Source organism: Castor canadensis, chromosome X, assembly GCF_047511655.1.
Source record: "Castor canadensis chromosome X, mCasCan1.hap1v2, whole genome shotgun sequence".
Taxonomy (NCBI): Eukaryota; Metazoa; Chordata; class Mammalia; order Rodentia; family Castoridae; genus Castor; species Castor canadensis.
Window position 1 is genome coordinate 87,077,249 of NC_133405.1, and position 15,873 is coordinate 87,093,121.

Consider the following 15,873-nt stretch of genomic DNA (forward strand, 5'->3'; position numbering starts at 1 on the left):
CAGACTGGCCTCAAGCCTTGATCTTCCTGATCTCTGCCTCCTGAGTAGCTAGTGTTACAGGTGTGAGCCATCAGTGCCCAGCTTTATAGTGCATATTAACTGTACTATAGGGGATTTTATTGTGATGTTTCTATGCATGCATATAATATACTTTGATCATATTCATTACTTTTTATGTCTCCTCCTTCAGGGTTCTTTCAACTCCAACATCAATCAAGCTTCCAAAGTTTCCATATTATTCTAGCCCCATTCTCCTCTCATCCCATCAAGGTCATTGCTGTTACCCGCAGTAGGACAATCTTTTCTAATTTGGTCACAAATTCTAATCACACACCTCTGACACTAGTGAGTTGACAAAGATCAATACAATACTCCTTGAGGTGACAGAACTCACAGCTTCGTCACTTCTTCATGCACTTGGGAAATCCCCTCCCATCTTTAACCTCATTTCCTCCCATCTGTATCTTAAAGGCAGTGGACTAAAATGGTGTCTGAAAGCAGAAAATTGCTCCAACTTCTTCAATTTCTAGGCAGTAAGAGGATAAGTATTCTAACTTTGATGGTTTGCTATGATTACGATCTCCTTTCAGTGCTCCTTAAATGGAAACCTCTCTGATATGTACCCAGGTTTCTACCAGCATGCCCTAAGGAGAATAGCCAGCCTTCTAGTCCTCAACTCTAGACCTGTTTTCCTCCCTTCCCGATCCTGTGCTGAGTACACAAAAAGTTTTCCTCACTCTGTCAAGCTTATTGTGAGGAACAGAAACAATGAAGTTGGCAAACTGTTTTCTACCCTATCAAATGATTTGCCTACTAGCCCTATCCCTGCTGATGCCTACAAACCTTTCCCAGAAAAAAAAAAAAAAACACAGACAACCCTGGAATGGAAACTTCAGAGGACATTTTATTTAAAAGTTTTGTAAACAGAATTATGCTCACAGTGAGGGCTCAGTTCAACCTCCCAGCTCAACCTAGTTGTCTGGGGCAATTCCTTAGACAACCTAATGATTTGATGTCATACCTGAGGAGGTCCCTTCTCTCTCTCTTAGAAGCCAGTTCCAAGAGAAGTGCATGGTGGGGAACGCCACAGGAAAAGCCAGGAGGGAAGAGCACGCGGGTAGTAAAAAAAGAAGAGGAAGAGTTTGGAAGGTGGGAATATTCAATAGCAGCGAAGGATGGAGGTAGACCCGTTGTGGGTACTAAAAAGTGTTTGGAAAAAAAAAAAGAATTATAAATGAGTAAAATATGTAAAAAATCCAGAAGAGGAAATTGCCTATTTTTGTTAGCAATCACAGTTTCCTCGTTCCTGTCCATGCAACGTGCAAAGATAACACTTCATGTCTATTAGTGACTATATACTGTTATCATGGCCGAGATATTGTGGCTAAAATTGACTAATATATTGTGATTACTAATGGTTAATACTATGCCTAAGATGATATGAAAAAAATCACACAGATGGGGAGGAGGAGGGAGGATTGGGTGAGGATATAATGGGATGAAGAAGTCATGGAGTTAGAGTGATTCAGGTTTAGACATGGATGACCCAAATTTGCTTGGAGTCTCCGAGAACATTCAAAGGCCTCCTTATACCTATAAGGAGCTTTTGTCCCAGGAGCAGTAGGAGAACAATGCTACAATTAGGCTATACCTGGGCACTGAAGGTACCAATTGTCATCAATACCTACAAGCAGGTGCTGTCAGATATTCACAGGCAATCATCATTGATTGTCAATTATCATTGATACTCATAAGCAACCAATGCTGATACTCTATGGCTACCATCACCCAGAAGTTCCCTGTCTGGACTAGGGTCCACTTGGGGGGCCAGGATGAAAGACTGAGAAGAGACAGCTGGTTGAACAGGATATAGCACCAATCTAGGATGAACTAACTTCTATCCTTCCTGGTCATTCTGGGATTAAGAGAAGGGCCCAAGGTGGGGCAGGGGGACACTGCGGCCCTTCCTCCAGGGTGCTGCCTTGATAAGGAAGAAGAGTCTTACCTACAAGCCATGGTTAGCTGATCCTGATTGGTGGGAATTACCATGATCTGGGGCTACTCTTGAAGGATTCTTTGCCAAATCCAAAGCCAGAAATCCATATCTATAATTAGAAACTGGCAAGAAGAAGGAAGGGAAGGTAGGGCCCATCCCCTTTGACCAATGGCCCATTATACGATCCCACTGGGCCCTAGTTTCTGGCGAGCCAGGGCTACAGCATAATAGCGCTGGAAGCGGACCAAGAGCACGGGCACCAACAAGACACCAGTGCACATGCCCACTGTGGCTGTGACAGCAGCAGTAAGCTGACCCAGAGCAGAGAGAGGGTAGACATCTCCATAGCCAACAGTGGTGAGAGTTATAACAGTCCACCAGAGACATGTAAAGATGTCTCCAAAGTGGAGCTCACCCTGACTTGGAGTGGACATGCCCAAGAGCTCTCCATAGAGGAAGAGGGAGCCAAAGAATAAGATTTCAGCCACCCAAATCAGGATAAAGGCACACACTTCTTTCCAGGACGAATGGAGGGTATGAACCAGCACTCTTAAGGCCAGGGACTTTTCAAGAAAGCCCAAGAGACGAACCAATTTGAGGACATAGAGAGAACGAATGGCCCCAAGGGTGAGGCTAAGACTGGGTTGCCTTTCAGCCTTATCACCCACCACCAATTCCACCAGCACAGGGAACAAACAGAAAATGTCAGCCAGGTTGAGAGGGCTGCACAGGAAGCGCACTTTATCAGGGCAGGAAATGGCCCGGGCAAAGAGCTCAGTTCCAAACCAAAGGGCACAGAGCAGTTCCAGGTAGAGCAGGTGAGGGGCACGGCGGTAAACAAGACCGTTGTTCTGCTGCTGCTGGTATTTTCCTCCTACCCCCACCCCATGTCCCATAGGAGTGAAGTTGGCAGTGAAGTAATCCAGCTGGACCTCCGTCTCCTGGAAGAAGATGACCAATGCACACACAGCAAAGATTGTGGAGATCAGGGAAAGGCACTGGGAGAAAAGAAACATATCAAATCTCATTTACCAGCCATCCCCCACCTCTCTACATTTCTACCCTTCTTTGTCTCCCTTTTTAGGTGATCCCCTCTAATTGTCCTGCAGAAGTCTATAGATTCAGGCCCCAAGGACCATGCCAACTGTATATTTATTGTGGCAACTTGGCTGGGCCCTTTGGGGGTTAGAATGTCTAGCATAGTGCCATACATTGTGAATGAGTTACCTTGGCCCCTAGGGAAGACCGGGGTTGATCAAGAAGCACCCAGAGCCATGGCTTCCAAGCATTCTGCAATCCCTGGCCTTCGATAGGGTTCAGAAGATGGCGTTCATCCATGTAGGCGTTTTCACAGGCCTCCCAGGACAGGAAATCCTGGGTACGGGTCTCTCTGCCACTTAGCTTGAGCCAGCAGCAAGGTGCCAACGGTGCTTCAGCCAGGCCCCAATAAGCCAACTCCTCCTCTAGGACCTCCCGACAAACATCAGCAGGGCAGTGCAGTTGCCGAGTACGGTAGTAGCCCAGGACATAGCTAAAGAGCTCAGGATTGCGGTCAAAGAAAAACTCTCGGACTGGTGGACCCTGAGCAGCTGTGGTGCCAGGCGGGGGTGGTTCGGTCAGCTTGTAGAGGCGGGTACCTGGAAAGGCCCGCAGAGTGCTGATGTAGGTCTCGTGGCGCATGCCCCCCACGTTCAGGATCAGTTTATCATCCAAGCCCTCCATGGCAAACTGTGAGCCCGCTTCTCGACTGGCTCGGATCCGCTGGCAAGAGGAGGGATGACAGGAGTTAGGATGGGGTCCTCTTGTCTTCCTCTCTCTTCCCAGGCTTGGCCAGGGCAGGGAGGGGGCTGAGGACCACAGAAGTGATGTGGCAGCCCAGGCACCCAGGGGAGGCTACTCCAGGCAGGGAGTTGGGGTAGGGGTAGTTGTTGGTGGTGTCTCTTCCTCCTGGGTCTTCAGGAAACAGGAAGACAGCTCTCTGTTTCTCAGGTGTGGTCACAATGGCTGACCAGAATGTCTCCTAGGCCCAGCAGTTCCAGGAGAAAAACCAGCCTAGCCTGTAAACAGATGTCTTTCGGGGGAGTCTTGGGAGATGCCTGGTGGCTCTGAGAGAACAATTATGCCACAGTATACAGCAGGGGAAGTCACAGACAGGCAACCGCAGACTAAATGATCAAGATGGGTACAGGGACATCTCTTAATTCTCTGGCATCACTTTGAAAATTTGAGATGGGGTGGGTGGCACAGGGAATAAAAAGAGGAGCTATCAAAAGAGGCTGAGTACAAGGGATGGGAATGAAAATGGAGGTGGCAGAGGAAGCTAGATGGGCCTTAGAGATCCCTAGGCCTCCAAAAGGAGTAGGAGGTGCCTGACTTGAGAAACTGGCTGGGGGGGCGGCAGACCTGACAGCGGTGATTTTTGACTCCGACTTCCCTGGCACCCGATCCCGGGCACTCTGCAGCAGCAGTACCAGCAGCATCAGCGGCAGGAGCCTCTGTAGGTCTTGCTACTGGACGCCCTAAAATCGCTTTGGGCTTAATGAGTTCCTTGCCTAGAACAGAGGGTAAGAACAGTAGAGGGGTAGGGGGAAGAGAGAGAGAGAGAGAGAGAGAGAGAGAAGCACAGAAAGGCAAACCAGGGGGAGTCAAAACACACAGATCAACATTTCCATGCTCCCCTCCCCAGGCAGCTTCTCGTATTGTCCCTAAGGGCAAAAAAGAAGGCAAAAGCAAACACTCCCAGCTCAGGAACCCCACCACACACCCAGGCAACCCCTGCTCACTCACTTGGTTGTTTTGCATGGTCCACAAACACTGGCAGTGAAGGGACCAGTGGCTGGCTGGGCGGCGGGGCAGGAGGCGGTGGGGTGGGTGGTGTGGCCGGCGATGCCGCCACCTCCGGAGTTTGTGGCTGCTCCTGCATGGAGAGATCTCAGGCCCCAGGGCCAGGGTGTACTCATGGAAGAGCTGACTAGGAGCTGGAGTTTTCCAAGAGCCTCGTGTTCCTGCTGTGGTCAGAGGAACAAGTGCTGAGAGGCAACAACTGGACCCAGGGCTATATGTAACCCCCTCACACCCGCCTGCTTGTTTAGGGAGGCAATCCTGGCCCCCAGCCTACAGGGAATCAGACCAGCCACCTCCCTGGCCAACTTTGCTGCTCCTCCTTCCTCCCCAGGCTCAGTTCCAGCCCAGAGTAGAGGGAGGGGAGGGACGCAGCTGGAGGAAAAACAGGAAGTTAGGTGGTCCGACTCCAGCCAAAAGGCCACCTCACAAGACCAGCTAATATTTAGAACAACTTTCTACCCTCACCCCACCCCCATCCAGTCCCACTCTAATTCCCCACCCTCCCCCCAGCTCCACTACAGTCCTAGCAGAAGCCAGCAAAGGAGGAAGGAGTGTTGGGGGAGGGAGAAGCAAGTACCAGGAGACAGCCTGGGAGGCCAGATGTGCTCCTGGCTATGTCTAGCAGTTTCTGCCTGTTCGTTTTTTTTCCCCTTCTCCAGAGGCCTTGGTGCTAAGGATGGGGGTACTGATGGGACAAGGGAAGGGGAAGGGGAACAAGTGAGTGCCTGCTTGCTTGTGATCTGTGCCAAGACTGACAGAAATTCCAGGTCCTGTGAGATAAGCTGCATCCCTTCTTCTAGCCATCCTGCCTCACTCCTGGCTCCTGTCATATTTTGCTACAGATGAGAAAGAAACACTAGATGATTCTAAATTCCAAGATATCCCATACTTCCACCCCTTGGCCCAGCCCTTGTGCCTTTCCAGAAATTTCTATGAGGAATGAAGATTCCTACTATACTCCAGCACCCTCCCCAACTCTTTCTTTTTTGGCCCATCCTTCAGAGCCAGAGCATAGCAGGACTGAGAATTTCAAGACATGCAAGCAGCATCCTGGTTTCTCTTCCCTTTTGGTCATGGCTTGCTATGGAGCTGGTGGAGGAAGGTAGTCTCCCCAGTGGACTTTTGGGTAGAGTGAGGAAGGAGGGGAGTGGTGACAAACAAAAGATTACCAGGGAACTCTAAATTCAGCTATAGCAAGAGTCAACTCTACAGAGTACTTTGTTTTAAAACAGTGGAGTGGCTCAAGGGGTACAGCGCCTGTCTAGCAAGCATGAAGTCCTGAGTTCAAACCCCAGAAACAGAAAAGAAAAACAAGACAGGGTTTTGCTATGCAGCCCATGCTGGCCTTGAACTGAGATTCTCCTGCCTCAGCTTCCCCAGAGAAGAGCTTAGAGTTGGGTTCTTAAATAAGCAAAGAAGTGTGAGAGGGCCCTAGGAATTAGGATCCCTACAGGAAATACCATGTTGGGAATGAAAATGGCCCACCCAATTCCTTTGGCCCACAACTAAATCTATATGTGCATATTACCTGGCTTTTGCCCAATCTTTTCTTCTTCCCTCCTTCCCTTCTTCCTTCCCTCCCTCCCTTTCTCCCTCTTTCTTTCTTTTTTAGATAGGGTCTGGCCTTGTAGCCCAGGTTCGCCTTGAATTCACAATCTTCCTGCCTCAGTCTTCTGAGTGCTGGGATTATAGGTGTGTACCACTACACTCAGTTTGTGTTTCATCTTTTCTATAAATTGTAACACTGCCATGGGCAAGGTGGAGAAAGACTGAGAATTTGTCTCTCCCGTAGTTAGTTTGGGCCAAAACTGTAAATAAATGAGAGTGAGCGTTTGAATCCAGGGCCAACTAAGAGGGTAGAGGCAGCCCTTTCCTCTCTCAACCCTGCAGAGCACCCTTCTCTTCCTGCACATCCTACCCTTCATGTACTCCTGCCTTTTTATTTCCTGATTCCTTGAAACTTCCAGTCTGTTTCTTTCTTCCAAATTTTTAATACACAGCATTCCTCTGTTGAGACACTTGTCTCAATCTCCTCTGGATGTCTATCAACTACTTTTTCTTTCATATCTATCTCCACTGGAAACTCTTGAGGGAGCTTTCCTTTACTTATGCCCCCCAAGACAAGATCCTGTGCTCTGATTTTCACCACATGTTGTGGAATTATTTTTCCTAGAGCAGTTTTCATACTAGAACATTATGATGTATGTGTCCATTACCCCATTATATTAGTTTGTTAACTGCTGTTATTACAAATTGCCACACACAACATAAATTTATTTTTTTCAGTTGCCACACTTATCAGTAGGATAAAATCAAGGTGTTAGCAGGGTTTTGTTCATTTCTGGAGGTTCTAGGGGAAATTCTGTTTCTTTGCCTTTTACAGTTCCTAGATGCCCTCTACATTATTTGGCTTTTCTTTCTTTCTTTTCTTTTTGCAGTACTGGGGCTTGAACTCAGGGCCTAAACAATGAGCCAATCCCCCATCCCTTTTTTGTGATTTTTTTTTCAGGATAGGGTCTCTTGAAGTATTTGCCTGGGCTGGCTTTGAACCATGATTCTCCTGGTCCCTGCCTCCTGAGTAGCTAGTATTATAAGTGTGAGCTACCAGCGCAAAGCTCCTGCAAACTTCTTCCACTTATAAGGATTCCTATATTGATATTGGGGCCATCTAGATAATTCAGCATAATCTTCCTACTTAGGATCATCTAATTAGCAACTTTAATTCTATCTGAACTTTTGTTTCCCTTTGCCATGTAAGATAATATATTCATAATTCTAGGAATCAGAATGTGGATATCTTTGGGGACCCATTATTTTGCTTTCCACACCCATCTTCACTCTGAGCTCCCAAAGGGCTGAGCTATGTCTGATTTATCTTTGCAACCTCTCACCCTGCACTCTTCCCTCCAGCCTGTGCCTGGCATTGAGTGGCACTCAGTGGCTCTAAGCTGTCATGGTTAGCAAATCTCTCACTTTTCAGACCACATACTTCTTCCTTCTTTAAGTCTATCTTAGATTTCACTTGGTTTATTATCCTAATTGGACTGAGGCCAGCTCCCGTGATACCTCAGCCCTGTTGCTATGTGCCTGGAGCTGGGTATAACCTAAAGCAAACTAGAGATGGAACAGTTTGCACATCTCCTAGGATGGCTCTCTCATCCTTGGAGCAGGGCCTCTTCCTATTCCTCAGAAGTCAGATCTTTTAAATTTTTATCATCTTAGTTTCAGGAGAGATTAGGGGAGTGGAATACATTCTTTCTCTGGGTATACTTTCAGGCTTCCTCTTCTTTTGATCTACCATGCTTCCACTCAGGCTTGCTTGGTTCCATTCACTTTAACTGTTTTTTTGGTAACCTTGTATATGTGGGAGGGAGTGGATCTTGCTTTCTCCAAACTGAAGGACCGGACATTTTGAGAGTCTGTTTTTTACACTGTGTACAGAGCTAGCCATGTAAAATGGGCTCCATAAGCCCAGAATCTATATCCCAAACCATTGTGGCAAATTCTTCTCCCACTCCATTCCTCCTGCCACTTCAGAGTACTCTCTGTTTGCCCAAAACAGCTTAATTGCACCCATCCCAGATTTTTCCTTAAGCTATTCCTTCTTCCCAAAATGCCTGCCTTTGCCTCCTTTCTCCATCCCCTCCCCCATAAACATCTTTTCATTTTTCAAAGCCCAGCTAAAATGATTCCTCCTCTGTGAAACCTTCCTTATCATCTGGTCAGAATTTATCCCTGCTTCCTCCCTGCTTCCAGCAGTTTATATTTCTTTTTTTAAATTTACTTATTTTGTTAGCATATTATAGTTGCACAGAGGGATACACTGTGATATTTACATATGTGCTTAAAATACATCTTAATTAAATTCATCCCCTCCATCTTTCTCCTTCATACTCCCCTTCTTAGAACAATTTCAGCAGGTTTCATTGTTCCATTTTCATACATGAATACAAAATGCATCCACCGTATTAGCCCTCCTTCACCCTTTCCTTATGTCCTCTCCCCTCCCTCTACCGCCAGGCAGCATCTGTTTTACCTTCCTGTCCTTCCATTTAAAAAAGTAACATCTTTGTTAGCATATGATAGCTATACAGGGGGTTTCATTGTGACATTTCCATATATACATATATTACACCCCAAATTGGTTCATCCCCTCCATTATTCTCCCTGCTGCTACCCCAGTCCCCTTCTTAAGGTGACTTCAACAGTTTTCAATGTTACATGTTCATACATGTATAGAAAGTACATCAACCATATTCATCCTCCTTTACTCTCTTCATTTACTCTTCCCATTCCACTAGTGCCTTCCCCCTAACATGAGCTGTTTTACATTCCTGTCCTTCATTGTTTAGGTGTCCATTTTTCAGTGGGGATTTTGCCTTGCTATTTTAGCTGCAAATATATTGTGCTTAAGTCAGTCTACCCCCTCCACCAGCAGTTTGGATTTCTGTTTAGCACAGACTCTATTCTCCCCTGCCCACTGGTTATTTGTTTACTCATCTACTTCCTCACTGAATGGTAAATACTTCTGGGTTTTATTCACCTTGGTTGCCCACCTGCCACCATATCCTTGCCTCCATCATACTGCGCTTGGCATGGTCAGTCAGTGTTTATTCAGTGAATGAATGGCTCCCTCATCTTTTCCTTGGCACCACTGGAAGACGCAGGAGAAATCCTGGTTCAAAATCCTCCTGCTTCCCTGACCCTCCCCTCCTCATCCTCAGCCTCACACACATATGCCCTGGCCCTTGTGCTTTTTTTCTATACTCACCCTCTGTGTATCCCACAGGCACAAACTATCATATGAATGACTTTCTGGAGTATACTCACATACTTATAGGATTATGAAGCTGGAAGACACTTCAGTGATCCTCATCTGCCTATTTCACAAAATGAGAACTTAAGGCTCATAGAGGGTAAGCACCTTCATCATGTCGGTAACCTAGTCAGAACCAGATCCCTGAAAAGTTTTCAGGTTTTAAAATTTCTTACACTTGTGCATAGCCACCTCCCATTAGCTGGGTGAAGAAAAGTAGATAAATGGTGCCACATAGTGGCTAACAGGGTTAGCTTCACCTAATGGTCCTGTTCCTGGAAAGTGAAATTCCCAGCCACACCCTGCTCTTCCCCCACCCTCTACCAAGGATGAGGGAGTTTACGTTCTAGGAATAACTCACAGGATATCTACATAGCCCCGGCTTCCATAGACAGCAAACAGAACCCAACCATATTGTTCAGCTTTTTCACCAAGAAGAGTGGGAAGTGGGAATAGCACACAGCTTAGGACCCAGAGAGTCAAACTTTCAAAAGGTAGTTGGAAAAGGGGACTCAGATCTTCCTTCCCTGAACCAGCTCAGAATGCTATTCCTTGAACCCGTGCTGTTGGACTGGCTACTTTTCTGAGTATTTCTATGCCATAGCTGGTCTACTAAGAACTGGTTTCACCTCCTGGTACAGGCTTTTCTCCCCAGTATTTGCAGATCCAAAGACCCAGGAATCAGGACTAGAGAGGTAGACACCTTAGATTCTTTCAATAAGGGTTTTAAACAAGCTAGTTTCTGAGGTTCCTTCTTTGCACAAAGAGCTGCACTTTAGTTGACCTCCAAGCCTTCCTGGTCCAGATTCTAGCAGCAATCTTCTACATTGTAGGTCAGAGGAAAGAGAGGTTTAGTTTCAGGCAGAAGAGGGAAAAGAGGGGAAGATTTCATGTCATCTGCCAAGGTCTGACAGCATATCTCATCTGGGAATGGAGATTCTTGGAAGTTTAGGAGAAAACAAGAAACTTCTTAGGACTGAACCTAAGCCAGGGCCACCTGCTTGGCCCCTCCAATGAGCCTGTCATCCTTGACACCCGGTATGGCTGGATGCCTGGATGGAAGGAAAGCGGGGGAGGAGTTAGGCTGCCAGGAAAATGAGACCTGGCCCTAGCCAGGTTCAAGAATGAAATTGGGGGCAGATGACTTATAATCAGGCTGAGGTCCAATGACAAATCAGGCAAGAGTCCTCGGGTAAGTGAACATTAGTCTTCGTTTCTCTCCCATCTGGGTTGGTGAGTTCCAGGAATCTGTCCGAAGTATGGGGCCCTGAGTGAGATGATTACTGGCAGGCTGGGGAGGGAGGGGTGCTTAGAAAGCTGGGTGAGAGGAGTAAAGGATGTTAGGAGATGGAGAATGGAAAACACTGGTGGGCAACAGAAGCTTGGGGGGAGGCAAAGCATATTTTGTGGGCTGGGGTGGACAAATGCAGCCAGATGATGTTCAAATGAAATGATCTTGAAAATCAATTTCCTAGTTGGCTTGGAATGCCTAGGAATAAAGTAAGACACCCTTCCCCATGCCAAGGACTCAGACCACAAGTTCTTCTATTCACTCCCCTGCTCAGGCCCAGAGCACATGATGTCATTGGGGTTGCTGTTTCTGGAGCTGGCATGAACCTAACACTTATTATCAGCTGGCATGATCCTGTACTTATTATCAGCCCTTTATATGAAGCATTCCATATACTGTAATTAACTACCTTTCAACATCTAGCATGTAATTAGAACACAGGGGCAATGTGGCCATGAATGGCCATCTAATTAGTACCTCATATCTCTGTGAGGTTGGCAGGACATGGGGAGTTATCTCCATTTTACAGATAAGGAAATTGAACCTCAGATAAATAGGGTTTCCTTCCTTCCTTCCTTCCTCCCTCCTCCCTCCTTTCCTCCTTTCCTTCCTTCATGCTGGGGATCAACCCAGGGCCTTTCATATGCCAGGAAAGTGTTCTAATTCTGAGCTTATCCCCACTCCAAGAGGTAAAGTCAATTAATTAAGAATCTCAGTGCTGGAGGTATCTCAGATCATTCTAGTCAAAATCTCCTTTTGATGCTCAAGTCTCAACTCTTTCTACCTCATTATGCCCATTTGCAGTGACTGGGTAGCTGTACTTAAATACCTGCAGCGACTTAGAAATCACCATGATCTAAGACAGGCTTTGTGGTCTACAGCCTATTAGATATAGGGCCTGATCTAGGAACCTAGGATTTAGGCTGAGTTTAGAGAAGAACTGGAATTTTACTTTGGCGTACTTACTATTTCCCAGATTGGGAGTTCTTACGTGATTTTTATGTTACAACATAAGAGGATTTTACATCCTCTTATGTTGTAACAAAATCAAGACTCAAGAGGGGAGGGGGAAAATCACCCAAGCAAAGGGAGAGAAATATCGAACTATGAAGTGCTAAAAATAAGTTTTTATTCTAGAAAAGCATCTGGGCCAGGGTGAAGACAGGAGAAATGGAGTAGAACTGAGGTGGGAAGGAAAAAGGAAGTCTAGCTAACTCCATGAAACCCAGAAGACCTGAAGGATATTCCAGTCAACCTGTAATTAGAAGTTTCAGTGCTGATAAGATGTGGTGGCAGTGGTGTCTGATCCCAAATTGGGGTGCTGCTTCTGTTATCCAGGTTAGCAGCTGCCACATTGCAGATAAACTCCTCATCCTTTGCCAGAATGCCAATGACTGAAATGAAAAAGAGAAATCCAGCTCCCATGTAGCCTGAGAAGCTGTTTTAGAGTTGGGGTCAGGAGAGAGGAGTTGTCAAGGACCAGAGAAACTAGCCCTACAACTAATTTTTTCAGTGCTGTTATTATATAGTGAATAGTTACAATACATATGACTACTATTAGCAGAAAACCTGGGGCCCAGGAAGAAGTTATCATCTACATGACATTAAAACTAACTTAACTTGATTCACCTGATTGTTTTAATGGAAAACAATCAGCTAAGCTTCTTGGAGTGAAACTGTCTAAATAAACAAGTCCTCCAACTAAAGTTTTTGCTTTTCCATTACTTCTTTTGATTCATGGAGACATTAAGTCTGGGTCTGACTTGATTTTCTGGTATTCTCAGCTCACCTGATGCTCAGCAGAGGATAGTCACTTCTGTGCCCATCCCAATATTCACAGCCCCACAGCTGTTCTCTCTGTCCATTCTGCCTTTGCCAGGCCTGTACTCTACCTGCAAGTAAGAATAGGATCCTGTAGGATCTTTCTCTCTCTCTCTCTCTCTTTCTTTCTCTCTCTCCCTTCCTTCTTCCCTCTCTCCCTCTCTTCCAACTTCTCTCCCCACTCCTTTCTTACCCCTCCCCACGGAAATAGGAAGGGCTCTAAATTTCTGATTCAGGGCCAGCCCTCTATATACTGCTGCCTCTGCTCATAGGGACTTCATCTTATCCAGCCTATGCATTCCCTATCCATTCACTGCTTTTGACAGTAACCATCTGCCTCTGGGGATACACAAAGAAATGGTAGGAATGGAAACAATTTCCTTTTCCTCTCTTGAATTAGGGAAACATAGGAGGGAGAGGAGAGCCATTTCCACCTTGAGAAAAGTAATCCCCTTGTTCCTTGCATTGGTCCCCTCATGGAAGACACCCTCTGGTAGCCTTGATCCGAATAGGAAAGCAAAGGATTTTCTAATGAGCAAGGACAAGGAAAAGCAAAGGAGATTGGCAAGGCTTATCCCTGAATTCTCACTGGGACAGTCAGCTGAGTTCTGAAAACCCTGGGAACGATGAATCATCTGCATCTTTTCCACCTTGCTTGGTTTTCCCCCAGGAGTTAGAGAGCCATCTTTTGCATAGTTTTGTTGCAGGAGGCTTTTAGCTGAGATTCGAGACACTGAGGCAATTTAGCAGGAAGCAACATTTATTGTGCCAGCATAGACCCAGCGGACTCGTGTCTAAAGACTGAGCCCTGAGAACAAAGGGGTCTCACCTTATATACCCTTGCAAGCAGGTACAGAGGCAATAAAATTAAAAAACAAGGTTTAATCCATATATGGTTACATGCAATTCTACAGGCTACTTCAGCCTAGTTGTTTAGTGCCCTTCTACCCTTAGTGCTGTGTGACCTTCTTCACCTTTTAATTCTTTAGGTTTTATCTCTCTGCTATGCCATCCCTTCCTCCCTGCTACCTTATCAGAACTCAGGCCTCATTTGTTTTCTTCTGATCCTCCTCCCTGCTACAGTTTATTTAATTGAATGCATTTGTGAGTATTCAGTTTGGATGCTTGTGGCCAGAAAGTGATAGGCAGGAAGCTAAACAATGGATGAATGTTGGGGAGGGCTGTTGGGGAAGGAGAGTAGTGAGTAACAGTAAAGTGATAAAAGACTAAGAGGAATGAGGGAGATTGATGGAAGGGGTGAATCTAATCAAGGTACATTGTAAACATATGAAACACCTTTGTACAACTAATATATGCTAGTAAAAAAATACTTTAAAAAAGAAACAAAGGGAAGAAGACTGTACAGAGGAAGTTTAAAAAAAGGTATGGGGCTGAATCCCCAGCAGGAATCCACTCCACCATCCCACCCCCACTCTCACCCCTATATGGTGCTGCTATCTAGTTTAACTAGAGGATGGCACCTCAACAACTAGACAGATAGGGCCTGCCTCCTCACTGAGCAGGGAGCCAAAATGTGATGAACCCTTCCCAACTCCCATGAAAATACTCTACCAAAGAAGCAGGAAAACAAAATACTCCATGGGCTGGAGGTGTGACTCAAGAGGTAGAGTGTCTATTTTGCAAGTGCAAAGCCCTGAGTTCAAACTCCAGTCCCACAAAAACAATACTCCACCAAGAGGATATCTAATGAATATGACCCTGCTAAAGTATGCATTAATGAGAAGGACTCTTACAGCTAGACGAGAGATCTCAGGGCCCATCTAGGCCATAGCTCTTCTCTGCTTTCCAACACAACTGGCTTGGAGGTAAAGAAACCAAAAGGGAAATTATTCCAGTTAGTCAGACACAGCTATATGCCTCTGATTTGAGGGAAGATGAGAGAGAAAGGCTACTAAGGGTCTTCTGTAACCATGAAATCTTAACACAAATGAATACGTCCCAAGGGTAGATTTTCAGCATACTTGTGGACTAGTGGGGGACAATTTAGGGATGAAAGGTCCCACAACATCCCTCTATCCACATCAGAAGATGTTAAAGTAGGGAACTTTAGCATGCAACTCTCAATTCTGGGCCCTGAAAAATCAAGTGAAGACCCTATACACTGTCCTCTTGTCCTCATTCTAGAAATTCAGATTACCCACTGTTCAGGCCTTAACTTCAACAGGAAGGCCACACCCTTTTTATTCAGAGCCTTGAAACAGCATAGAACAAGTTGACAGGATGTCCTATAAAGGTACAAAAACTAAGGGAGGAAAGGGTTAACGGAATATCTTGGCTACTCATTTTCCTCCAAGCGAGAGGTTCTCAGATGTTGCTCTTGAGCAACCAGAGCCAGGCTGAAAAACCTCAAAAGAATGCAGGAACCATTTGAGAAGAGACGATTAGAACTAGAGATTTCCCTAAAGAGGTAATGTGCTATGACCAGGATTGTATGGAATATTTCAAGAAAATCAACTAAGCTGTCAGATCAAGACCACGACAATCATTTGTGTATTTTTCTGCATATTCACTGTTCAGGGCTCTGATACCTGCACTTTAATTTATCCAGGAAATTAGATCTACATGTCTAATTAGACCTAAATGTTATTTAGCATTTAGACATGCCAATATGAATCCTTCAAGATCATGCTCTTCCAACTTCCCTGAGAGCTAGACAGGGAAATTTATAATCAATCCATTTTTATACCAGGAGGAAACTGAGTCCATAGTGGTAAAGAGATTTGCCTAAGGTAACGGTATTTGGAAAAACCAAATTTAAGTTTTCCAAATTCTCAATCCAGTGTTTTATCCTTGTATTTTTTATTCTAAGGGTAGATGGGGTAGAGGTGGAGAGCAGGAGAAAGAGACCATTCAGGCCTTGGATGCAACCCCAAAGGTAGGGTAAGGATAGTTGTGGGTGTCAGGGCCTAAAAGGTAGAGATGGTGTGGAGGAGAAAGCCTTGAGGCCTGTGGCTGCAACTCTGTGTAAATCAGCTGCTTGTAATGGATATAGTTGATGGTGTAGCAGAAGACAGCCACTTTGTAGAACATGTTCTGCATTTACAGAAAGGATACAAAGATAGCCTTGGACCCAGAGTTAAAGCT

General features: G+C 45.6%; 1 protein-coding gene across 1 annotated transcript; it reads right to left on the bottom strand.

Moving 5' to 3' along the window:
* Window positions 1-884: 884 nt before the first annotated feature.
* LOC109683842 (voltage-gated potassium channel KCNC1-like) lies at window positions 885-5,280 on the bottom strand. Its single transcript, XM_020159878.2, has 4 exons — window positions 4,784-5,280; window positions 4,400-4,548; window positions 3,224-3,757; window positions 885-2,994 (listed from the first exon to the last, which is right to left on the bottom strand). Exons 1-4 carry the CDS (start codon window positions 4,917-4,919, stop codon window positions 2,173-2,175), a joined length of 1,641 nt encoding a protein of 546 aa, XP_020015467.1. The 5' UTR covers window positions 4,920-5,280; the 3' UTR covers window positions 885-2,172.
* Between the last annotated feature and the right edge of the window lie 10,593 nt (window positions 5,281-15,873).